This window comes from Mustela nigripes, chromosome 16, assembly GCF_022355385.1.
Source record: "Mustela nigripes isolate SB6536 chromosome 16, MUSNIG.SB6536, whole genome shotgun sequence".
In the NCBI taxonomy this organism is placed as follows: Eukaryota; Metazoa; Chordata; class Mammalia; order Carnivora; family Mustelidae; genus Mustela; species Mustela nigripes.
In genome coordinates this window covers 13,629,846-13,656,507 of record NC_081572.1, presented here as the reverse complement: position 1 = coordinate 13,656,507, position 26,662 = coordinate 13,629,846, and the positions used below count along the sequence as shown (strand labels likewise).

The 26,662-nt window shown below is 38.9% G+C and overlaps 1 protein-coding gene across 11 annotated transcripts in view; it reads right to left on the bottom strand.

The window, feature by feature from the left end:
- The window catches only part of BPTF (bromodomain PHD finger transcription factor), a 159,081-nt gene that overhangs the window by 86,211 nt on the left and 46,208 nt on the right, over positions 1–26,662 (bottom strand). For 8 of the 11 annotated variants that reach the window (XM_059379970.1, XM_059379973.1, XM_059379971.1 and 5 more), the window contains exons 3-5: positions 12,439–12,662; positions 4,866–5,072; positions 4,139–4,327 (exon numbers count right to left, since the gene is read on the bottom strand). In XM_059379970.1, the coding sequence (XP_059235953.1) occupies positions 4,139–4,327; positions 4,866–5,072; positions 12,439–12,662 (620 nt within the window). The remainder of the gene's footprint in view (positions 1–4,138; positions 4,328–4,865; positions 5,073–12,438; positions 12,663–26,662) is intronic. The other 3 variants (XM_059379975.1, XM_059379977.1, XM_059379979.1) reach the window with 1 other exon arrangement.

Here is a 26,662-nt window from a genome sequence, read left to right as displayed (position 1 = left end):
TCTGACAAATAAATAAATTAATTAAAAAATCAATGTAAGGGGATTCCTGGGTGGCTCAGTGGGTTAAGGCCTCTGATCCCAGAGTTCTGGGATCGAGCCCCACGTCGGGCTCTCGCTCAGTGGGGAGCCTGCTTCCTCCTCTCTCTCTGCCTAATTGTGATCTCTCTCTGTAAAAGAAATAAATAAAATCTTAAAATAAAAAATCAATGTAAGTACTTCTGCTTCCAGAAGGAGCAGAGGGACTGGAATTAACCCTCTGTCATGAAAACAATCACAAATGAAAAAGACACCACAAAAGAGAAAACAAAAGAACTGACAGGTAGTTTACAAAAAAAGGTAGCCGAATGGCCTGGGTATACATATATTTAACAAATATGTGCATATATACACAAAATACACACACACACACACACACGCTCAACATTCTCAGTCACAAGTTCAAACCAGATATTCCTAAAATGCCATCAGAATGACTAAAATAAAGGAGAAAAAACCGAATGACACTAATGATACCAAGTGTTAGAAAGGATGCAGAGGAGCGAGCACTCTCACAGACCACTGATGAAGTGTGAACCTATAACCACTCTAGAAAGCTACCCATTTCTATTAAGATGAGCATGTACAACCTGAATGACCCGGGAAATTCACAGCTAAGACTTATACCTCCAGAAAGGCACATATAGGAGCATAAAAAACATGTAAAAGAATATTCACTGTAGCATTATTCACAATGGTCCCCAAATGGGAAACCATTCAAATGCCTATCAACACAGAAAATGAGTAATTATAATTAATTAGTAATTGGTCACTATATATGTCTGTAATAGAATATCATACTGCAATAAAACAGAATGTCCTACTATTACAAGTAATATCTGGATGGCTCTCATATATTGTTGAGGTAAAAAAAAAACTGGACATCAAAAAGTACATACTGTTTGATACCATTTATGATCTTTTTTAAAGGCAATCCTAACTGACTTGTAGAAGTCAAGACAGTAAATGCTTTTGTGGGGATGGGCATAGTGGTGACTAGGGGGGACATGATGTGGTTATAGAGGTATGCTTTAGGAAACTGTTTACTTAACTCCTACGTACTTTACCATGTTATATTTTAATGAAAAAGTTTACCAAAACACATTTTTCCATAAAAAACAACCTTCCAATCTGACAGTCTTCTATTGGTAAGCCTGAGTCATTAAATCAGGCGTCTGAATACATTCTGGAGGTTGGGGAAAGAAAGCCAATGAGATGCTTTCTATCACAGTTATTGTTTCTCATCTACCCAGAATAACCCCCCTCTCCAGTTCTTGTAATACCACATCTCATCTACTGCCCACAGAGAGTGGTCCAGGGATACCACAAAGCACCCAGCACACTGCCAGGCACCTGGCACTCAATAAATACTTGTTGAATAAATGAGTGCATGGAGAAAGAGACAGAAACAGAAGGAAGCAGAGAGTCTTCTATGTAACTACGTTACGGTCTTCCATGAGGATCAGGACTCTACCATTAGGCCCATCTACTGCCCACTAGAAAGGAGAATCCTCAAGGGCCTTGACTTTGTTTTGGTCACTGATACATTCCCACTAGTGTTGTAAATTTTAAAGTGAGGGATTTACTAAAATGTATGTCTACTTTAAATGTACCAAACTCCTCTTTAAAAACTGGTGTGGTGTGTTTAATGTATGTCTTTAAAAATGCTTTTCACATTGTTTTGGAAACAAGTATGAGACTACCAGGTTTTTAGGTTTAGTTTAATTTTCTACTCTAGTCAAGGAGAGAGCTGTGATTTACCCAATGGTCAGGTTTTCAATTTATAGCCTCTTCAGCTCTCTGGCACTCTGATCCTGCTAATGAACCCAATCAACTCCAATTACAGCAACTGACAATTGCTATTTGCTCCCACTTCTTGTTCAGGATCTCATCTAAATCGATTTTTTGTGACCTATACGTGAAAAACCAACTGAATTTTTTAAGTTTAAATACGAAACTTAAATACTATTACTGAACCTTAAATGTGTAATTCAACTCACCCACTTTGTTATTTTTTACTCACTAGGCCTTCTCCCTCTTTCAAAGCTTTGACTGTATACAGCAATAACAACATATCCAGCATTCACTGAGCATTCAACACGTCAGGTACTACCCTAACTCTTGCAGATACAGTATTTCATCTGGCATCCCTTAAAGTATACCAAGATAAGAGTTTCTCCCTTAAACCATTCTGGCAGCAAAAGAACAAATGTCTGAGAGATATTAATAAACTGGTAATAAATAATGTAAAAGTAAATGTCTGCTAAAATCTGTGCTCAGCTGTTATTCTACTGTGTTTGGTTTAAGAATCAAACAACTAACCAGTATATAAACCTACTAGTAAGAATAAGGTTCACAATAACTATAAATCTAAAGGCATAAAGAATATCTTAGTAAGTATTTACTAAGGATGTAATCATAATTCCAATAAAAATGAAATTCTCTTCACAATTTTGGGGACCTAGTACTCTGCTTCCAAATTCTGTCTCATAAAGATATTAAGTCGTAATACTGTAATATTTTAATTGGACAGGACTTAGAGTCTAACCACAGAATTATAGATCTCTGATTCTCCAGTCCATTCAATAAAGGACTTGTGCTGAAATCATCTCTGACAGGTCAGGTAGGTATTAACATCACTTATTCCTTCATGAAATGAAATGATCTCTGATAGGTATTTACTAAATGAATCTCGTAAAAGGGAATTTATTACTTCTATTTTCTAAACAGCTCTAATTTAAAGTGGTTAATATTTACTCATAATATTCCTATTATTTCTTCTTATTTGACTTAATAGCCTACATCTCAAAGAGAAGTCTAATCCCCCAGACAACTTCTCAGTGGACAATTACATTATTTTCAATCTAGCTTGCTCTTGATACCAAGTCTATTCTTTTCTAGGCTCAAAATTTTGTTTTATTTCACCAGTTAGCACAGTTTTCAGACTTTTCTTCATCTTAATCAACAATCTCTCATTAGGATAAAATATGGTGACCTTATTATTCTGATTCTTTTGGACCCTACACATACATCTCTGCATATAATCTAATGTTACATTTGTTACTAATTTAATGTTACTGGTGTTTTCAGCAACAGTTCACTGTTTATAAGTACTCAGTTGAAAGCAGTCACACAAGAACTGTTAATCATCAAAATCCTTCAAATTACAAAACAGGGACATTGAGGCCTTGCGAGATTAAATATGACATTAACTTAATGGCAGAAGTGGATCTAGAATCAAGCCTTCCAACTGTTAACTAATGCTGTCATTCTTCCCAACACATCAGAATCCTACCCCCAAGAGCAATGACAGTACCACAAGTTGGAAAATACATGATATTCTTCTAATATATAGAAAAAATCATTAAGGACTTCCAGCAAGGTATTAGCTATGATTCTTAATTTGTGGTGGGATTACCAGTGTTTATTTTGTTTTGCTCACCTAAATTTCCTAGTTTGCTTTTTAAAAAATACATATAGCTCTTATAATAAAAATTATTTTTCATTAAAAAAAGGTCCAAGGAAAGGCATAATGACATTCTTTGCGTGTGATATAACTTACTTCAAGTATAATTTTAATTTTAAAAAGCTTAAAATATGGACTATTGATTAACTTAACATTTTCAATGTCAAAATTTATCTTGCAAAAAATGTTTTGTGACAATGGTTTTCTATTATAACATTATGGTTGAAATGTTTAAAAAACTACACAAGCACATGCAAACATAAATTAATTTGTTAGTACATACAGAATTGGAATGGTCAAATCATTCAACACGGAGCCATTAGTATGTAAGTACTTAAAACCAAAATATCTGCCACTATGATCTGATGATAAAATATACAAATAAGTCTATTAGTCAAAACCAGCTAAATGAACTTAAAAAAGCATGAAGATTATGATGAGTTTCAAGCACTAACTGCAAGAACACGTGTCAAACTCCAAATGTTAGGTGACAATTTAGCAATCAGGGATGGCACTTAATGTAAGCAAGCAGCATGAATGAACACATACTTTAAAATTTCAGGTGACATTCAGCTTTTACTACAAAAGGGAACGATTCCCCCCATTACAGAGGCATTGATACACTGCCCTCTGTACCTGGCACATCCTGGGGGAGCTCAGATGCCACCTTCTTCTCTGCCATGTTGCTGCTATCATGGGTTTCTGAGAGACACCCCACGGGACTCCTCCCTTCAGAGGGACTAGTCTCTTCTGAAGAAGCATTTGTTGTGTTGTCGCCAAGATTTGCTGACACAGAGTTACCTTTATCCCCAACTTCTGTTGGCTCTACAGTAAAATGCACAACAAAACTTTAAAGATATCCTTTAAAATTGCTTTAGGACAAATGGCCACATTCAATCAACTACTAAAAATGAATGATCACCAAGAAAACGTCCTTTTATTTGATGGCCATTTTGAAGCAATTAGATTCTGGGATACTTCTGCAGTAAGTAATCCAAAGAGTATTTACGAATATTTAAAATATTAAGAATGTTTAATTAATATAAAAATGAACATATCACATACAAAAGTGCATATTCTGCTATAAAAATAGGGATTATTCACCAACAAATCTCATAAGAAAATGGCACCTTATTAGGAAGTATAAACAGAGATATATATTATAACCAATCCACCAATATGTAAAACTCATTACAATGATTATACATGTTACAGGGGAAATGATATCCTACTTTCTTTAGAAATAGAAATTTAAATAACTATTCGTAATAAAAAGAGATTCATTTTCATTTTGAAAGTAAAACTGAAGGTTTCATATATAACACTGATTAAATATCACTTTCTAGCCAAGTAATTTTTTTACCCTCAGATTTTCCTTGCTCAGGATCATCATCCGCTGTTTTGTCGTCACTGTCTTTTTCAAGGGACTGGTCTTCAAACTCCTCTCTACTTTTCTCAACATCTTTGGAGCTATTATTCTCAGTCTCGTTCTTGTCCTTTTCTACTTCTTCTGGGCTTTTAACAATATCAGTATCTCCTTTTTTGGCTCTTATGGATTCCAAAATTTCTTCTGTAATAAAAAACAAAAAGTTTTGCTTCCATATATACCAAATATAAAAGTACTACAGATGCCACTTAAGAGTTTGAATATAAGTCATTAAAATTAAACATGTTAAGACATTAGAACTATGAAATAAGGATAAAGATTACCAATACGATTTCAATGCTTATAGAACCCAACCAATTTGGTTATCTTCATTTCTACAAAATACATGGTAATTACAACTACTTTCTTTTTTCAAAAAAGAAAATCAGTCTAACCTTTGAAGTTGACACGATAGAGATTACTGTCATTTCTTCTACCGTATGAGGGAAACTGTAAGCTGCACAGACCCACAGTCTAGGCAGTGTGGTACAGTGGTCAAAACCAAGGTACCCATGACCCAGTGCACATCTGACTTGAACTAGCTGTTTAGACTTACAGTCGCCAAGCTATCTAACCTTCAGGCGCTACTGCAAAATGAAAAAACAAAGTCCCATTTGGAAAATACATTTCTCTCTGAAGCCCCGTAACTGTTCTGAAAGTCAATAAATCCCTAAGGGCTCTAATCCTCTTTTAATTTGGGTAGAATGATATTATAGCATGATGTAGACCACAAGTATATTGGCAAAGACTCTCTTTGGATTATGATCCAACACTATCATTTTCTATTTTGGTCCTCAAGTTTATTCCAGCTTTGGCCCCTGGGAGCTGAAAGTGAGGCTTGTGTTCTCTGAACACACTTCAGTCGTTCCGGTGTTCATTCGTTCATTCATGAAGCGCTCCCTTACTTTCTAGTATGACAAGACGTTCCAAGCTCACCTTGTATTTTCCCTGCCCCAACCCTAGAATCCATGATCTCTGTAAGGACTCTTGGTTCTTTTTTTATTGGAGAATGATATTCTGAATATATGATCTGGGCTCAGGTGTAATTGTTACTATTACAGTGTCACTATTTCGATACTCAGCCAACAGCTAGGAAATGTTATGTATATGCATACTAAACAATGTATGTCATACATCTATATTTTTTCTCTATCTTTGTGCGGTGGTTTGTGTGGTCCATTCAAGCACTGCCCTGTTGCTTCTCTGTAACTTCTAACAAGAGAAACCTTGTTCTCATTATCTATATCTATTTATTTGGTCAACTCTAGTATACACAGTAATTTTAGAACTGCTAAATGTACCCCCATGAGAAATAAAATTACCAACTAGAGTACAGTGTTTGTGAACAAGAAACATTTTTAATGCCATGTAACATGGTGTTTTTTTTTTTTTAATTTTTGAATTTCCTTGTTTACATTTCCTTTGTTTAAATCTTCTGTACCTGCATTTTTATCCAGGCTTCTTAAATTGTAGGTATCTAGGGTGCCTGGGTGGCCCAGTGGGTTAAGCCACTGCCTTCGGCTCAGGTCATGATCTCAGGGTCCTGGGATCGAGTCCCGCATCAGGCTCTCTGCTCAGCAGGGAGTCTGCTTCCTCCTCTCTCTCTCTCTGCCTGCCTCTCTGCCTACTTGTGATCTCTCTCTGTCAAATAAATAAATAAAATCTTTAAAAAAAAATTGTAGGTATCTAGAATGCTTCCTAGGATTAAAAAAAAACCTAAAAAGTCATCACTGGAAAACACTGATCTTTCTGATAAAGTGATGACAGCTGAGCTGGCTGGAGTTAACTCCTCACACTCTCTATCACCTTCTCTATTCCGAATTTCTATAAGAATTCAGAGCCAATCAATATATGACCATCTAAGATAGGTACAGGACAAGTTCATATGGAAGAAATTCCAACTGGCATGTTTTCTGTCCTCCTCATCATCCAAGTCTTCTTCCCAGGATCCTTTTGACCTATCTCTTCATATCCCTTTACCCACCACTTTCAGTTCAATTCACCACAGCCGTGGTTACACTTGCTAATAAGTACACTAAACTTATCAATGGAAGTATCTCGTTTTTTTTAAAGAACTTTTTATTTAGAAGTCTAGTTTCTAATCACTTGCTCTTCTTTTTTTTTTTTTTTTTAAAGATTTTATTTATTTATCGGTGTCGGGGGGGAGAGCGAGCACAGGCAGACAGAATGGCAGGCAGAGGCAGAGGGAGAAGCAGGCTCCCTGCCGAGCAAGGAGCCCGATGTGGGACTCGATCCCAGGACGCTGGGATCATGACCTGAGCCGAAGGCAGCTGCTCAACCAACTGAGCCACCCAGGCGTCCCTAATCACTTGCTCTTCTTAGAGCCATATTATTTCTCTTTCAAACACAGCTCCACCCAGATTTTCAACTTCCAACTCTTCTTTTTCCTTTTTTCAAGGAATCTCTATGCCCAATGTGGGGCTTGAACTCACAACCCTGAGATCAAGAGTCACCAGCTCTACCGACTGAGCCAGCCAGGCGTCCCCAGCTGCTGGCTTTTTCACCTAACTAGTTCAAGTTCCTCCCAACTTTCCTAGTGCCATTTAATGAGAATAAAACAACATTAAAAACAAGACCAAACAAAACTACTACTACCAAGGTGAGTGGGTGGCGCAGTCAGCCAGTTAAACATCTGACTCTTGATTTCAGCTCAGGTCATGATCTCAGGGTCGTGAGATTAAGCCATATGTGGGGTTCTGTGCTGGACATGGAATCTGCTTAAGATTCTCTCTCTCCCTCTTTCTTTGCCCCTCCCACCCGCTCTTTCTCTCTCTCTCTAAAATAAAATAAAAACCATCTCTACTTAGAAAAATGTATTCCAAAAATAAACTTCCTTCAAAAACACCAAAATAAAGAATTATAAAATACAATTACCATAAAGGTATATGATAAAGCAAATATAGCAAACTACTTACAACTAAAATTATACAGTAAATTGTATAATCATGATGGACATACAGGTGCTTACTGTACCATTCTTTTGATCTTTCCATATATTTGAAAATTTTCATAAACTATTAGACAAAAACAGAAAAGGAAAACTGAACTACCAAAGTAGAATTAAACTCTCCTAAAGTATACATATAAGTATATAAAAACCAAAGGGCTTGGTGCGCCTGGGTGGCTCAGTAGGTTAAAGCCTCTGCCTTTGGCTCAGGTCATGATCCCAGGGTGCTGGGATCGAACCCCACATCGGGCTCTCTGCTCAGTAGGGAGCCTGCTTCCTCCTCTCTCTCTCTCTGCCTACCTCTCTGCCTACTTGTGATCTCTGTCTGTCAAATAAATAAAATCTTTAAAAAAAATAAACAATAATAAAAAAAAATAAAAACCAAAGGGCTAAACTTGAAAGGATTTATGCTATTTTCAAGGTTAAGAATGTCAAGTCATTAGACTACACTGTGATGCTGAAACTGATGTCACGATAATGCAAATTACTCCTGGCTATTTCAGAATCTAGCAGTTTCTGCTGTTTTCCTCTCATAAAATCCCAAATTGAAGAACACCACAAGAAATTATTCTAGGTTTTTACCTGGCCCAGATGCTCCTAAAGGGACTACCATAGCTCAGATTATGGTTCCCAGTGAGAGCAAATAGACTTAACAGTGGCAGACCAGCGTTTTAATGGTGAATTCTTCCGTCTGAATGTTTAATTTATTGCCAGTACCCACACCCCTTACAAAGCTGTTGAGAGGATTAAAGGCTTGTAAAACATCTAGATGAACACCAAAGCAGGTACTCAAAAATGCCAGTTTTCAGGATGCCTGGGTGGCTCAGCTGGTTAAACAGCTACCTTCAGCTCAGGTCATGACCCCAAGGTCCTGGGATCAAGTCCCACACCAGGCTCTTGCTCAGTGGGGAGCACTGATTCTCCTTCTGCCTGCCACTCCCCATGCTTGTGCTCTCTTTCTCTCTGATAAAATCTTTAAAAAAAAAAAAAAGAAAAAAGATAGTTTTCTCTCCTCTTCCTCATCAATTTTCAATTCTTTTGAGTAAGAGAACCATGTTGAATGAACCTTAGCAAAGGAGGAGGAGAAGAGAAAAGAAAAGAAAAAAAAGTGTCACTTTCTGCCTAGATCTCCAATGAAATATATCCAAGCCACAGTCACTCTTACTTAAATGAGCTCCACACTGTATTAAGAGGGTAACTACAGGATCAAGACAGTCCCACAGCACATAAGCACTAGTCACCTAACTGTCTTAGAATATATTCTGGCCTAATGCTCAAAGCTTTCTCTGCTGTTCCTGATTACATAAAAAAGTTTAATTTTTTAAAAAGTACATTATATGCTGGGCACCTGTGTGGCTCAGCTGGTTGAGCACCTGACTCTAGGTTTTAGCTTCAGGTCATGATCTCAGAGTTGTGGGACTGATCAAGCCGCCATCAGGCTCCACACTCAGTGGGGAGTCTGCTTGAGATTCTGTTTCTCCTCCGTCTGCCTCTCTCATCCACTAAAAATAAATAAACCGAATCTTTAAAAAACAAAAATAAAACCAAAAAATGCTCATTGTAGGAAATTTGAAAAATACAAATAAGATACCAACTATAATCCTACTATGCTAATTGGTTATTATTATTTTTTTTTTTTTATAAAAGCTGGTGTATTTACCACGTTGTTTATTTAGAGAAAGAGAATTTAAGTACTTCAAAGACCCAGCTACTGTTCTGGCATGGTACCTTATGTAATTCTCCAAATCTCCAATCTTCTATCATATGATAATCCAATTCTTCTATATTGGGCACTTCTAGTTTTTCACATTCCCCTGTATCAGACCACTAAACATTCTGATCACCAATTCCTATTTTGATTTTGCTCTTTACTTAAGATGACACTGGGGTGCATGAGTGCCTCAGCTGGTGAGCGTCTGACTTCAGCTCAGGTCATGACCTCAGGGTCCTGGGATGGAGCCCATCAGGCTCTGTGCTCAGCAGGAAGTCTACTTGTCCCTCTCCCTCTGCCCTTTCCCCTGCTCAAGTGTACCTCCTGGTCTCTCTCCCATAAGTAAATAAATCTTGAAAAAAAAAAAAAGATGATACCACCTCTACAATTCTGTACATAGGCAAGCTCACTCTAGAAAATATTTCTAATTCAACATACTTGATAAAAACATACATAATACTGCCTTTTAGGGGACTGGACATAGTTCTTTATTATTGTACTAAAAGCAGAGGATGCAAAAAAGTAAAAATGGATTTGTCAATTTTAATGCCAGGATTCATGAAAGAAAACCAAGAGGAAAGTAACCTGTCTAAAATTAATAAACTTCCTATTATCTGATCTATACCACGGAGAAAAAGAAATCAGAAGGGGATACAAACTCCCCCCAAAATTCTAACATCTACAATTATCTGATAAAAATGTTACCTATTTTTCTCAATAGATCTAATAGAAAAATACTTCCAACAACCAGACATGAAGAAACACAATCCTTGGTAATTAGTCTGCTAGTTTCTGAAGATGAAGTCATGTGTATGCAACGGTAGTTATACAGGACAGTATGACTATCGTCCTCAAAAAAACATGGGTGAATTCAAGTGAATGCTGATGTAGAGTATGTGAGAAGAAGCTGGGAAACAGCTTAACTAAATATATTTATTAAGTATAGACATTCTATTTGAAGCAAAATAGAGAATGGGGAAATTTTTTCAGTAAATGGAGACTCAAGAACATTAAAAGGATTTTACGTATAGCAGATAATGTATATAGAAAAGCAAAACCAGGCAGTTAAAGTGTACTTTCAGAGTCTTACCCAATCATTTTACCTAAGATTTAAAGAAAACACAGGTGATACTTATTAAACATAAAAAAGTGGGAAAAAAAAGTGAAACTGGAGATTACAAAGGAAGTTCACGTTTCATTCTATACCTTTCTGTACTATTTAAGCTTTCTTTAAAAAATCATATTTATTCTGTTACACTGAAAAGAAATTAAATTTTTAAAAATCATATTTATTATCTTTTTTTATAAAGCAAAAAGTTGAGCAACAAAGTAAATCAGGTACTACTGAAATATAATCCAAAGTATAAAATAGATATCCATGAGTCCACACTGATATAAATAAATAAACGAGGAGAATAGACAATCTCCCTTGCAGAAAAGTCCCAAATAATTTGTGTAGACAGCTGCTACCCCAGAGTGGAGCCCAAACCCTCCCCACCTGAGCGCAGGCAGTGCACAGTGACTTTCTTCCGAAAAGCACAGCACAGGTGGGAGCAGTGATCTTACAGGGCAGAAACTCAACAAATGCCACCTGAACCAGATGAACATCATCAGTGACAAGTCACCTGATGGCATGTAGTACTGACAGGAGGAGAGTGGTGTGGTCTTCCTTCCAGAATCCGTATCTCAGTTCTGAGAAGAACATGAGACAAATCCATTTGAGGGCCTTCTATTAAATACCTGGCCAGTACTCCTCAAAACCGTCAAAGTCATCAAAAATATAAAAAGTTGGAGAAAATGTGACAGTCTAGAGGTACCTAAACAGACATAAGTAAATACAGTGTGGGAGCCTGGATGGGATGGTGAGACAGAGAAAGGTTACCAGTAAAAATAAGAAAATCAGAATAAAGTATCGATTAAGGTATCATAATGTTATCAATATAGGTTCACTACTTATGACAAATGTGCCACACCAATGTAAGATGCTAATAATAGGGGAAACCTGGTGCAGGGAATCTGGAACCCTCTGTACTACCTCAGAACCTTTCTGTAACTATAAAACTATTCTAAAATCGAAAGTTTTATTTAAAAAAAAAAAAAAGCAAAGAGTATCTTTTAAAAGAATACTCTTTCTCATAATTAAAAGTAGGATTCGCGGGATGCCTGGGTCTACTACCTACTGAGGTAGGTTGAGCATCTGCCTTTGGCTTTGGTCATGATCCCAGAGTCCCCAGACTGAGCCCTGAGTCTGGCTCTCTGCTCAGTGGGGAGCCTGCTTCTCCCTCTCTGCTCCTCACCCCACTCGCGCTCTCTCCCTCTCTGCCTCTCTAATAAATAAATAGTTCAAATAAATAAATAAATAAATAAATAGAAGTAGGATTCTCAATAAGATACCCGAATTAAAGAAAAAAAAAACCAATTTAGTAATGACCATGGTAAGATACTAAAGGCTAAAATGCATAAAATCCCTAATTTATGCTGGGATGAACAAGATTCCTTAGGAAAAAGAAAACAGAGAACTGAGGTGCCTGGGTGGCTCAGTCAGTTAAATGTCTGCCTTTGCTCAGGTCATCATCCCAGTGTCCTGGGATCGGGCCTCAAGTCGGGTTCCCTGCTTAGCCGGGGGTCTGCTTCTCCCTGTCCCTCTGCTGCTCCCCTGCTTGTGCTTTCCTGCTCTCTCTCTCAAATAAATAAGATATTTAAAAAGAAAAAACAGAGAATTAAAATATATATAACTTGAAATTTTAATGATTTCAAGTTTTACAGGGATTTCATAGCAAGAGTTCATCCTAAATTTAGTAACAAGCAAATTGAGAAAATTTCCCTCTCACCATTAGCTGCCGCCAGAAAGGATTTGTTACTGCCCCGAGCCTTATTGGTCAAGTCTTCAGTTATATCCATGTGCCGGTGGATTTCTTCCCGCATTTCTTCCAGAATTTTGCAAAGTTCTGCTTCCCAGTAATCTTTATCTAGACAGTCAATTAATTCTGCAAGTTGGACCTTTGTGCTGTAGTACCAAATTTTCTTCTCATTCTCATTTTCTGTATCTTCTTCTCTGTTTAAAAGAAGTACAAAAACACTCTCTGTGTTAGACATAATGGCACTGATCTGACAACTGCCATCTATGCACTGAAGGTTAAAATAATGTAACACAAAGTCTGCCCACTAAAGCTCAGTATATTTGCTCACAAGAAATCCCCTCAAGTCTCATTCAAACTCAAATTACTTTTACTTTAATTGAGCAAGCTCTAATTATTTTGATTTCCTAGCCCACAGTAGCTTAAGATAAAACAATCTGTGAGAAATAGTGGAGAGAGAGGATGGAGAGCCTGGGTCGCTCGCGCGGTTGAGCGTCCAACTCTTGGTTTCATCTCAGGTCATGATCTCGGGGTCATGAGATGGAGCCCCACAGTGGGTTCAGTGCTCAGTATGGAGTCTGCTTGGGATTTGGTCTCTTTCCCTCTCTCTCTCTGCCCCTCCCAGCTCACTCTCGCAAAATAAAAACAAAAATTAAATAAAACCTTTAAAAAACAAAAATAGTGGAAAGAGAGGAATTAGTATAGCAGCAAAGGAAGACTATCTACGGACGCCTGGGTGGTTCAGTTGATTCGGCAGTCAATTCTTGATTTCAGCTCAGGAGACGATCTCAGGGTCCTGGGACTGAGGCCTGCGTCAGGCTCCTTGCCCACTGGGGAGTTTGATCGAAGATTCTCTCTATCCTCTCCCTCTGCTACTCCCCCCACTCACGTGCGCTCTTTCTCTAAAATAAATAAATAAATCTTGAAAAAAGAAAGAAAGAGGGGTGCCTGGGTGGCACAGTGGGTTAAGCCTCTGCCTTCGGCTCAGGTCATGGTCTCAGGGTCCTGGGATAGAGCCCTGCATTGGGCTCTCTGCTCAGCAGGGAGCCTGCTTCCCGGCCCCCACCCCCCCTCCTGCCCTCTGCCTACCTCTCTGCCTACTTATAATCTCTCTCTCTGTGTGTCAAATAAATAAAATCTTAAAAGAAAGAAAGAAAAGAAAAGAAAGGTAGGTAGATAGATATCTAGAAACATACAGAAACAGGACCTCACACTTCAGAGTGTGTAAGTACTTGCTGGAAGACAGTCTTGCTTATACGTCAGTTGACTTTGAGATCATCACTGAACCACATGAATGGAATCTGAACCAGAAATACTTAAGTTATGGTCAGTGCATGGCAGGAACAGAGCAGGCTGACGTTACAATCCAGTTTAGAACACTTCCATCAACATGATATACATGCTCTGCTAAATTCTGGTCCTTGAAGGAGTCAACTCTGTGAGTAATAATGTCTCCACTCTCTTCCTTTCTTATGGACAAAGTTCAAATTGGAGAGAAGAGCAACTTCCTGCCCTGCTTGCATCTCTCCAATGGTCCCAATCACTTGTAATGTAGCTGTAGATGTCAACTAAAAACACAAGGTAAATGCATGGCTAGGACCGGACTTTCAGAAATACGTATGACAATATTTCTTCTCACATTCAAAAGGAATTCAGGAGCATGTGTGAGTTACCTGATGAGTCTAACTTTCCTGTCTATTCAATAGCAAACTCACAGAGCTGAAAGAACTGGGCTTTAAGAAAGACCTGGTTTCAGGGCACCTGGCGACTCAGTCCTTAAGCGTCTGCCTTCCACTCAGGTCCCAGAACCCTGGGATGGAGCCCTGCAACAGGCTCGCTCAGCAGGAAGCCCTACCCCCAAGGTGGGGCTCAAACTCAATCTCAATCTCCCATTCCCCATTTGTGTTCCCTTTCTCCAGTGTCTCTGTCTAAAAAATAAATAAAGTCAGAAAGAAAGAAAGAGGAAAGAAAAAAGAAAAGAAAAGAAAAAAAAAAGAAAAACCTGGCTTTAAAATACTCAAGCATTTATAAGATATGCAAATGTGGACAAGACACAACTCTCTGGGTTTCTGAGCCATTTTATTTACCTTGCTGATAAAATGGGGATAATTGTAACGCTTTCAGGGCCACTGTAAGAATTAAAGGTATTATAATAAGGCACAGATTGTAAAAGATTAAAATAAAATAAGGTATAGATCGTAGCACCGAGGCACATTGTTAGTAATCAATAAAAATAAAATATTGTTACTATTATGGTAGTAAGTAAATAAAAATTGAGTAGAACTCCCGGAATGAGTCACTCAGTAATTCTGAAGAAAGGAGGGACATATTAAGTCATGGATAAATAAATGGATATCAAAATTATAAAAACTGAAAAAAAAAAAAAAGGATTAATGAATGTTATCTCACTTTGCTCTTTAAAAAAAAATTTTTTTTTATTTAAGTAATCTCTACCCCCAAGGTGGGGCTCAAACTCAATCTCAAAATCAAGAGTCGCACGCACTCCCAAACTAGCCCCTCATTTTCTGCATTCAAATCAGCATCTGCTGACATATGAAATTAGCATATTGTTCTATTAGAAGCTTTCTAAAAAAACTGCCGAAAATCATTTTTTTTAAAAATCTGCTTTCAATTTCTCTCTATAATTGGTATTTCTGACTTATGACTGAGCGATGACAGCAGTCTCATTCCAATTTACAGTGTTAAAGATGTCAGAGTCCTCTAATCCAAAAGACTAATAAAATACTTTTAAAAGGCAATACTGTATCAAAAATGTAATTAAGTGATAATATCAAATCAGAAAGTACTTAAGTGAGCTTTGACTGAGTGTAAGAGTTACAGGACAGCCTGGTTATTTTCTAAAAAAATTAATTTAAAGGATTCACTTGTTATAAAGATGCTGAATTCTTTCTTTTACTAATTCCTTTTTCCTTTTTATTCAGGAAAATCTACCAAATTTCAATGAAACAAGAAAAACATTCTTGGGGTAGAAAACATAACTTACAAGTGTAAGATTTCAACATGAAAATGAGATGGTATGGGAACGAACTTAATTAAATGGACATTCTATTTTCTCAAGTAACTCACTACTATTGAAAGGGTTCCTAACATAGCTGACTTAATCCATACCGTCACTTGCATAATTTCTATCTAAACAGAGAACATGGGCGCCTGGGTGGCTTAGTGGGTTAAGCCTCTGCCTTTGGCTCAGGTTGTGGTCTTGGGGTCCTGGGATCGAGGCCCGCATCAGGCTCTCTGCTCTGCAGAGAGCCTGCTTCTCCCTCTCTCTGCCTGCCTCTCTGCCTACTTGTGATCTCTGTCAAATAAATAAAATCTTTAAAAAAAAAAAAAGAAAGAATACTTAATTTCAATTTTTTTTTTTTAAAGATTTTGTTTATTTACTTGAGAGAGGAGGAGAGAGTGAGCAAGTGAGAGAACACAAGCCAGGGCGGTGAAGCAAAGGGAAAAGCAGATACCCTGCCCAGCAGGGAACCATGACCTAAGCCAAAGTCAGATGCCCAACCAAATGAGCCACTCAGGCTCCCCTTAATTTCAATTTTAACCTTAATATTCATCTTAAAAGAGAACTCACTACTTCATATAGCAGAAAGCTCCTCCCTTTTTTTTTTTTTTTTAAGGTCATGGGGTGTGAACTTCTAACCCTGAGGTCAAGACCTGAGATGAGATCAAGAGTCAGACCCTTAACCTACTGAGCTGCCCAGGCACCCTGGAAAGTTCTTCCTTTTAATGAGATAACACAAACCTAGTGTTTCTATCAATTAGTCCTGATTCTGCCTGCTGGAGTTATGTGAAATAAACTTAACACCTCCTCCACACACAATCCTTCAAATTGTTCACAACATCTACAATTTTACTCTCTCTTTTCAGGCCAAACATGCTCAAATACTTTAATCATTTCTTATAGCACATTTTCCAGTCTTCACAAATCTGATATTCTTCACCTCAATGTCCCTCTGTAAGTGTGGCACCTGAAAACTATTTCTGATTCTGTTCGACGGTCATATACAACATTGACTTTTTTTTTTTTTAAGATTTTTATTTATTTATTTATTTGACAGAGATCAAAAGCAGGCAGAGAGGCAGGCAGAGAGAGAGTTGGAAGCAGGCTCCCCGCTGAGCAGAGAGCCGGATGACAATTTTTTTCTTCTTAAAGCTGTAGAAGGATAAATTTGTTAAAAGCATAAAGTAACAAAACAGAGTGACCAACAACTGCTAATGTTTTCAAAGAAAAGCTGTTTTTCTTTTCTTTTCTTTTTTTTAAAGTAACATCTGTGCCCAACATGGGGTTCAAACTCGTGACCGTGAGATCAAGAGTCTCATGCTCTAATGATTGAGCCAGTCAGGTACCCCATGAAAAGCTGTCCCAATCTTTATGGACTTAGGCACATTAACATAGCTTATGTAATCAAAATTATTTGTTCTAATCATAAAAGTGACAAAAGCTTTCTTATACAAATATACATTGATTTGTATATATATTTGGTTTGGGGTTAGAATGTGGTTTCTGCAGAAGCTCTGTTCCTACAGTGCCTACCATGTTCCTTCTGTACACCCAAACTAGCCTGGCTTTCAGAAAGACACTAACCAGCTCAAAGGAACTCACAGATGGCACAAGAAGACAGGTTGGAATGAAAACGTTTGCCAAAAATATAATTAACAGCAAACATAAATATTAAAGGTCTCCATTTTAACGTTTGTTTGGCTTTTACTCATGCAAGATAAGTAGGAAGTTAATGACTAATAGTAAGTTTCAAGTTTCATTAAAAAAAAAAAAAAAAAAACCCACAAACCATAGATCCAAAATTCATGTCCACCTAAACCTCAGAATGTGACCTTATTTGGAAAAAGGGTCTTTGCAAATGTAACTAGCTAAAGATCTTAAAATGAAATCTGGTATCTTTGGGAAGCCTAGGTGGTTCAGCCAATTAAGCACTGGACTTGATTTCGGCTTGGGTCATGATCAGGGTCATGAGATCAAACACCGCTGAGTCTGCATGAGATTCTCTCTCTCCCTCTCCCTCTGCCCTTATCCCTTCTTGGGCATACACACTCTCTCTAAAATAAATCCTTAAAAATACAAAACAAAACAAAAAACAAAAACAGAGGGAACAACTGGGTGGCTCAGTCAGTTAGGCATTCAACTCTTAATTTTGGCTCACATCATGATCTCAGGGTCATGAGATAGAGGCCCACGTGGGGCTCTGTACTCAACAAGGAGTCTGCTTGGGATTATCTCTCCCTCTCCCGGTACCCCTCCCCCCCCCTCTCTCTCTCAAATAAATAAATAAAAAATAAAAGAAAAATAAATAAATCCTGGAGTGCCTGGGTGGCTCAGTCAGTTAAGCCTCTGTCTTCAGCTCCAGTCATGGTCTCAGGGTCCTGGGATCAAGCCCCACGTTGGGCTCTCTGCTTGGTGGGGAATCTGCTTCTCCTTCTCCTGCTCCGTGAGTCTGCACATATGCTCTCTCTCTCAAATAAGTAAATTAAATCTTTTTAAAAAAGAAAATCCTTTAAAAAGAAAAAGAAATCAGGTATCCTTGTAAGTGGAAGAAAGGACACAGAGAAACACACAGGAAAGGTGACGTGAAGATGCAGGCAGAGAGTCATGTGACCCATCTGTCTACAAGCCAAGAAATGTCAAGGATAGCCAGCAACCACAGAGCTTGGAACAGTCTCCCTGAAAGTCTCCAGAAAGAACCAATCCTGCTGACACTGAGGTTTTAAACTTCTGGCCTTCAAAACTGTGAACAAACTCCTGTTGTTTTTTAAGTGACTCCATTTATGGTAGTTTGTTACGGCAGCCCTAGGAAACTCAGATTTGAGCGTCAGGGAAATGGGAGTGCTGTTCTAACAAGTACCTAAGAATGTGAAAGTGGCTGTAGAACCGGGTGATGGGAAGAGGCTGGAGGAATCTGGAGGTACCGGAAAGAAAAGGCTCAGACCGCCTCAAAGAGACAGAGGTAGGCAGAGACTGGAATTCTGCTGCTAAGAAGCCGAGAAACAGTTGGGCCACTAGAAGCTGGAAAGACAAGAGTGGATTCTTTCCTAGAACTTCCAGAAGGAACATGGCCCCACTGATGCCTTGATTTTAGACTTCTAGCCTCCACAACTGTAGAGAATAAGTTTCTACCACATTGTCCGTGGTCCTTTGTTACTGCAGCCACAAGAAACTAATGCAGGTATTGATTTAGCAATGAAAGCAACAGCCAGGTCGGGCAGCCCGAGTGGGTTAGAACTACATTCTGGAGCCAGAATCCCTGGGACTGAATCCTGACTCTGGGGCTTACTGCTAATTGTGTGGTGCTGAATAAATTACTTAACCTCTCTATGCCTCAGCTTCTCCATCTGAATAATGGGGTTACACTACATATATCAAAATGCTGTTGTGAGGATTAAGTAAATCCGAATACTTAAAGCACTTAAAACCGTGGCGGCACTGACACTTACAGATGCAATACACAGAGTTGCTATTATTTTCAACTTATGAAGTATGTGATAATCTACCTTAAAACAAATAATTACAGGGCACCTGGGTGGCTCAGTTGGTTAAGTGTCTGCCTTGCCTCAGGTCCTGATGCCAGGGTCCCAGGATGGACCACACATCAGGCTCCCTGCTCAGCAGGGAGTCAGTCTACTTCTCCCTCTGCCCCTCCCCCGTCTCTCTCCCTACCCTCTCCCCCCTCCCCGCGTGCACTCTCTCTCACTCTCGCACAAAATAAACTCTTAAAAATAATAATAATAATTACAAGTGGGACGGGTGTGTTTTTGTTTTCTTAAAAAAGGAGAAGTCTTAAGATTTCTTTTTTCTTTTTTAAGATTTTATTTTATTTATTTGATAGACAGAGATTACAAGTAGTCAGAGAGGCAGGCAGAGAGAGAGAGAGGAGGAAGCAGGCTCCCCGCTGAGCAGAGAGCCAGATGTGGGGCTCCATCCCAGGACCCTGAGACCATGACCTGAGCCGAAGGCAGAGGCCTTAACGCACTGAGCTACCCAGGCGCCCCAAAAAAGGAGAAGTCTTTTAGGGTGCGAGAGTGAAAGAGGTTCAGAGAGAGAAAGCCCTAAGAAATGGCATACATAGGCCAGAATGTGAAGGATAAGTGAGCCAAAAAAGGTTTTGAATGTTTTAGTTTGGTTTTTACTTATTGTGTTTTGAGTGGTGGAAAGCAAGCGAATTAAATGTACATACAGAATCAGGGACCTGAACTTCCTGTTAAGAGCAAATGGAAGTAACTAAAAGGTTTTTCAACTTTAGGGAAAAAAAAAAACTGATCAAAATTGCTCCTTTAAAAAATCACCCAGAGGCTCCTGGGTGGCTCAGGCAGTTAAGCATCTGCTTTCAGCTCAAGTCAGGATCCCAGGGTCGTGGGACCAAGGCCCGCAACGGGCTCTGCTCTCAGTGGGTCGTCTGCTTCTCCTTTTCAACTCCCCTACCCTGCTCATGCTTGAGCACACTCTCGCTCTCTCTCTCATAGATAAATAAAATCTTAAAAAAATAAAAACAATTTTTTAAAAAAATCATCCAGCTATGAAAAAGAGACTAGACTGGGGAATGGGGAGTTACATATAGACCAGTTTGGAGGCTACTGAAGTAGTCTAACCAAGATCATGCTGGCTTGTATTAGAGCAAGGATTGTTGAGAATGGAGAAAATCAGATTCAATACTTAAGAGGCAATGAAAAGAGGGGATGCCCTGGTGGCTCAGTAGGTTAAGCATCGGCCTTCGGCCCAGGTCATGATATCGGTGTCCTGGGATGGAGCTCCTAGTCAGGCTCCCTGCTCAGCAGGAGGCCTGCATCTCCCTCTCCCACTGCAGCTCCCCCTACTTGGGCTCTCTCACTCTCTCTAGTAAATAAGTAAATCTTTAAAATTAAAAAAAAAAAAAAAAAAAGAGGTAATGAAAAGGTGTAACAAACAATACTGGACAAAAGCCTATCCCCATGTTTCTTGCTTGAACAGCAGCTACAATGGTGTTCCCATTTACCATGACGGGATCCGTGGATGAAAGGTAGGTAAGGGGTGGAAGTGATGAGTTCAGTTTTGGACAAGTTGTATTTGAGGTGCCTGCTCTGTGAACATGTCCGGAGACTTGGAATATACAGAACTGGGTATGGGCAGAAGGCTTACAGATATAGGTTTGATGGCAACTAAGCGGGCAAGTAAATAGGTGGCTTACAGCTAAAATGGGGAAGTACAGGTGCAAAACAGCATAAGTTTAAGAGTATAATTTAGTCTATTTGAAAAATGAAAAAAAGAATGGAAGTTTTTAAGTTTATTTACTTATTTAAATAATCTCTACCCCCAATGTGGGACTCAAATCCACGATCCTGAGATCAAGAGTCACATGTGATTTGATTGAGCCAGCCAGGTGTCCCCCTTCAAAACAGCTTTAAGTGTTGTGTTGAAGGTAATGTTATCCAGAATGAAGAGTGACAAGAAAAGGTGCTAATCTAGCAATTCCTGTTTTACTAATTGTCTCAATTTTAGAGCAAAGGATAGGATGCATGCCTTCAACTCAGGCCATGATCTCAGTCCTGGGATGGAGCCCTACATCGGGCTCTCTGCTCAGCAGGGAATCTGCTTCTCTCTCTGTGCTCTCCCTCTCCAATAAATAAATAAATAAAATCTTTAAAAAAAGAAAAAGGAAAGATTGGCCTTTTTATATATATTGGATTAAAAGCGATCTCTAAGTTGATTGCTCAGCGTTTGGTTCCTTAGATAGATTCATGTAAGAACCTTTCTTTTATTATACGTTTCACTAACCTATACAAACAACATATTTTTAACTGAGTATTAAACAAATAAAAGCAGTAGCAGAAAAACTTAGTTTGTATAAACTAATAGCACTGCAACTGAAAACTGTTCACTACTGGGGCACGTGGGTAGTGTGGCTGGTTCCGCGTCCAACTCTTGATTTCAGCTCAGCTTGTGATCTCAGGGCTGGGAGATCAAGCCCTGAGCTGGGCTCCATGCTCAGCAGAGTCTGCAGGAGTTTCTCTCTCGCTTTCCCTCTGCCCCTCCCACGATGCATGCATGTGGACAACATGCTCTACACTCTCTCAAATAAATAAATCAATCCTTATAAAAATATTGTTCACACTCCACACTTTATTTTGGATATGCCCCCCTTTGGGCAATAGGTCTGTTGACTCATCATTTTAAGCTTCCAGAGAGAGGATACACCAAATCTCCATCCAGTCAACTGAACAAATTTACATGACTTCAAGTTTCACCAGGAGTCCACATATAATCTACCACAAGAGGGCATCAAACTGAAATTGTTTTAATCTAACTTTTAAAAAAGATGTAAAATCTTTCTGATTTACTAAGATTATTGACATTAATTACCACTTACAATGATATTTCAAGTTTTGTATTTAACTTTATAAAAAGAATAGTCAAAAATCACAGCATGAAGAAAAGAAATCCTTATCTCCCTAAAATCTTCACTAAATTTCGTGTACTTTATTATGCATCAAGAAAGACAATTTCAGGAGCACCTGGCTGCCTCAGTAGGTAGAGCACCTAACTCTTGATCTTGGGATCATGAGTTCAAGCCCATATTAGGCACAGAGTTTAATTAAAAAAAAATATATATATATATATATATATAGTATATATTTTATATTTTCATATATATATATATAATATATATATACATATATATATTTTAAGGCTATTTCAGGGAATGAGTAAAGCTTCCAAAGAAAATAAATTAAGTGAATAGTTTCACGGCCAAATATAGAACTTAAAGGCGTTTACTGTTCAATTTAGAAAAGCAGATTATTTCATCTCATCAATAATATACAAAAAATCCATCCACTCGGGACGCCTGACTCGGGTCATGATCCCAAACAAGGAGCTCCTTGCTCAGCAGGGAGCCTGCTTCTGCCTCTGCCTTCTGTTTTCCCTGCTTATGTTCACTCTCTTGTTCTCTCTGACAAATAAATGAGTAGAATCATTTAAAAAAAAAAATCCATCCACAAGTACTTAAAACATAACCTAAGTCCTTTGACTCATGTAATTATAAAGGCTCACACACATTTAACTACATTTAAAGAATCTTCTCTCCTACTTGCCTGAGTGTTTTATTTATTTATTTATTTTAGATTTTATTTATTTATTTGACAGACAGAAATCACAAGCAGGCAGAGAGGCAGGCAGAGAGAGAAGAGGAAGCAGACTCCCCGCCGAGCAGAGAGCCCAATTCGGGGCTCAATCCCATGACCCCGGGATCATGACCTGAGCCAAAGGCAGAGGCTTTAACCCACTGAGCCACCCAGGCGTCCCCTGAGTGTTGCTTTAAATACTAATACTGATTTATCAGGAAACAGAACTTCTTTGGAATGCCACTTATATTTTCAAAAAATGCCTGTCTCAAATTTTTAAAGGTCTCAGAAATACCCAGCCCAGGTACAGCAAAAGTCACTGTATTATCTCCACCCACCCCCAACCACAGTCGTAAGCATTGATTTTAACAACTAAAACAATGTAAGTTGCAGGCATCTCAAGAGGATGCCTTGAAAACTACACAATAGTATACAATTAGTTAAACGAAAATATTCTAATAGGTTCTGAGAAAAAATTCCAGGTCCCACTTACTAACAGTCAGAGTCTTGGGCAAGCCCTAGAGCAAGTTACTTAACCTCTATAAGCTTTAGTCTCTTCATCTATAAAATGCAGACAAAAATAATACCTACATTACTAGGTTGTTGCAATTATTAATAAAAAAAACTATAAATATAATGCTTAGAACACTGTGAGGCACATATTAGTACTCAATAAATGTTTCTGGCTATTCACTACTAGTTCAGCACCTACTGGTTCCACCTTTGGGTCCCTAAAACCCTGGGTCTAGACCTTATGATTATTTGTAATAAATCTTATAAATGTCAAGGCCAATCAATATTTGAACAAAGCTGCGGCATCTGGGTGGCTCAGTGGGTTAAGCCTCTGCCTTCGGCTCAGGTCATGATCTCAGGGTCCTGGGATCGAGCCCCGCACTGGGCTCTCTGCTTGGCAGGGAGCCTGCTTCCCCCTCTCTCTCTCTTGCCTTCCTGCTTTTGAGCTCTCTCTCTCTCTCTCTCTGTCAAATAAATAAATAAAATCTTAAAAAAAATTTTTTTTTTTTTTTTTTTGGGTACAAAGAACCTTTCTCATGTCTCTGGCCCAAAAGGGCAGGGCAGAGCAGGAAGTGAGAAGCAGGGAGAATGAACATCCAAGAGGAAGAGGGAGGGCAGGATAGGGAAGGGAAGTATAAAAAGGGAAAACAGGACTACAGAATACATTTCACTTACTTCCTAATTTGTTCAAAGAGATTCCAAGGACTCTGGGCCTTTTGAGAGGGCATTTGAGATAGAGTTAACTACTGAATGTCTATAGAAAAAGACATGCACTAGCCTCCCTAATGGGCAGTGTCACTGACTTTTCACTTAAAATGAAATATACATTAAACTTCAACCCAAAACATGGTTACAGTGATCTCACCACTGGTAATGACCTTGTCAACAAAAAGCTTCCCTGCTACTACCTCCACAGCAAGAGGTCAGAAAGCTGGTACAGTAACTACAGTAACTACCATGACCAGGTATGTGGGAGGTGGGGGGGGGGGGAGATAAAAATATATACAAATTTTAAAAAATCATTACTCCAAATTAAAAGATGCAAAATAGGGGCGCCTGGGTGGCTCAGTGGGTTAAAGCCTCTGCCTTCTGCTTGGGTCATGATCCCAGGTCCTGGGACCCAGCCCCGCATCAGGCTCTCTGCTGAGCAGAGAGCCTCTTCCCCCTCTCTCTCTGTCTGCCTTTCTGACTGCTTGAGATGGGTATATTTCTCTCTCTCTCTCTCTCTGTTAAATAAATAAATAATAAAATCTTTTTTAAAAAGATGCAAGATATACGTTTTAAAACTTCATATACTCTTTCTCTTACCAGTTTCTGAATTAAGGTAATAGACTAAATCCAAACATCTCATTTTTTTCCCTCTTGAAACCCTCTTAGAACTGCTAAAGAAATATTTGTTAAAACATTAAAGGCACAAGGATAGAGAAAAGAGCAGAGACAACAAACAAAATTTGGAAGCAGGAGAAAGCAAATGAATGAGTGATAACTGCCGTTAGCAGAGCCAAGAAAGCCCAAGCCCAAACCAAAAGGGTGACACTGAGAACCAATAATCACAGTCCCCAAAAGACACTGAAAATGGAAAAAGGAGCATCTACAGCAAAGAACTGCTTGAAAGCTGCTTAATGAGCAGATCCCTAGACCTTCTATACCCATCCTCTTCAGCCACTACATGCTTAGTCTCTAAAGAAGGGAACACTGAATTTCTTCGGACCAGACCTTACCAGTTCTCTGCTTAGGTGTGAACAAAGGTACTAACTGTAGAGAAAATCAAACACTGAGGGGCTATGACAGTCAGATCCTCATGCTCCAAGTAGGATGCCAGAAAGGCCTCTCTGGGCCATCTGTCCAGTTCAAGAAGGATTAAAAACAGTGAGTGACATCAGTGATGCCCAATAAAATAAAATCACCCAGTGGTTAAGCTCAAAAATGGTAAGGCCTACCTTCTTGCTCAGAGCCTCCAATCAGCTGTATAACCCCACATTGTTAATTAGGATTAGAAAATTATGAATTAATAATCTGAGGATGGAAGAGACCAAAACAAATCCCTGCAAGAAGCAACTGAGAAGAAAGAGAGACTATGCACAGAGGGGGGAAAAACACACACACACTCATACACACAAAAGTATCATTAATATCCTCAGAAAAGAGAAAAAACTATTCTATCTATGAAACAAAAACAGAATTTTATTACTTTTTTAAAGGAAGAGGATTCTAAGAACAAAAGAGCTCTTAGAAAATAAAAATATGATAGAAAAAAAACAAAACAACCTAAATAATAGCGCTGGAAGACTAAGATAAGGAAATCTAGAAAAACTGAGCCAACACCCCCATACACACATACACACACATACTCTCTCTCTCTCTCTCTCTCTCACCCCAAAGAACAAAGACGAAGAGGAAAACTGGAGAAAAAAGATAAGAAAATCAGAATACCAAAATAGGAAGTCCAGTGTTCAATAAAATAAAGGCACAAGCTAAACACAACAGGGAGAAGGGGAGGAGGAAGTCCTCAAGAGAAGTTCTCAACTGAAGGACTCAACTGCCACTGCCAGATTGAAAGTACCCACCAGGGGCACCTGGGTGGCTCAGTGGTTAAGTGTCTGCCTTCAGCTCAGGTATGATGCCAGGGAATCAAGCCCCGCATCGGGCTCCCTGTTCAGCAGGAATGCTGCTTCTCCCTCTCCCACTGCCCCTGCTTGAGTTCCCTCTCCAGCTGTGTCTTTCTCTGTCAAGTAAGTCTTTAAAAAAAAAAAGAAAGAAAGAAAGTACTCACAAAACAACCAGTGGATGAGAAAAGACTCACACAACTCCATATCACTCTAAAACTATAAAACACTACAACCAAAGAGGAGATTCCATAAGCTTCCAGATTAAGCCCAAACCAGTCACATACAATCAATGAACGGATTCAGACTGCTCAACAGCAACACTGCGTGAAGACAACTGCGAAAAACTCAGAGGATCTCTGCTTACTCTGTACCACTTTTATAATCAAAGGCTCAGCCACCTAAGATTCTTCTCTCTAGCTGGCTTGGCCTGCCCAGGTATTGATGAAGCTCCCGCTCTCTGCTCCATGCCCTGCTCTAATGTTTCATTTCATCCCACCACAGACTTTCTGACTGGACCTAATTCTGAGAGCTGAAAGAAGGCTTTGAAGATTTCAGAAGCTGAAAATACAAAGTAGTCCAATAACTCTGATATTTCTACAAGATGTCAAACCCAAGTCCACACTAGGAGCCTGCCCAACATCTGACTGAGGGACAGGCTGTGCTCTTCCAGACTGCCTCCTGACCTTCCCACTGACCTGCCTGGAAGAGCCTCTTGGAAACTGTCAGAAAAGCAGAAGCCTACAACCGGAAGTCTACAACCAATAAGGACCTAACTGATCTTTTGTGGACAGCTGGTTTATTCTTGTTAGCCCATTTTACCTATAGACATAGCAAAGCTAAAGAGAATCAGAAAAATCCTAACATCAAAATTAGGGTGAAGATTACTTCAGGGTAAGCTGTAGGGAACATAACCAGGGAAGGGCCTACAGTGGCATCTGCCTTGTCAT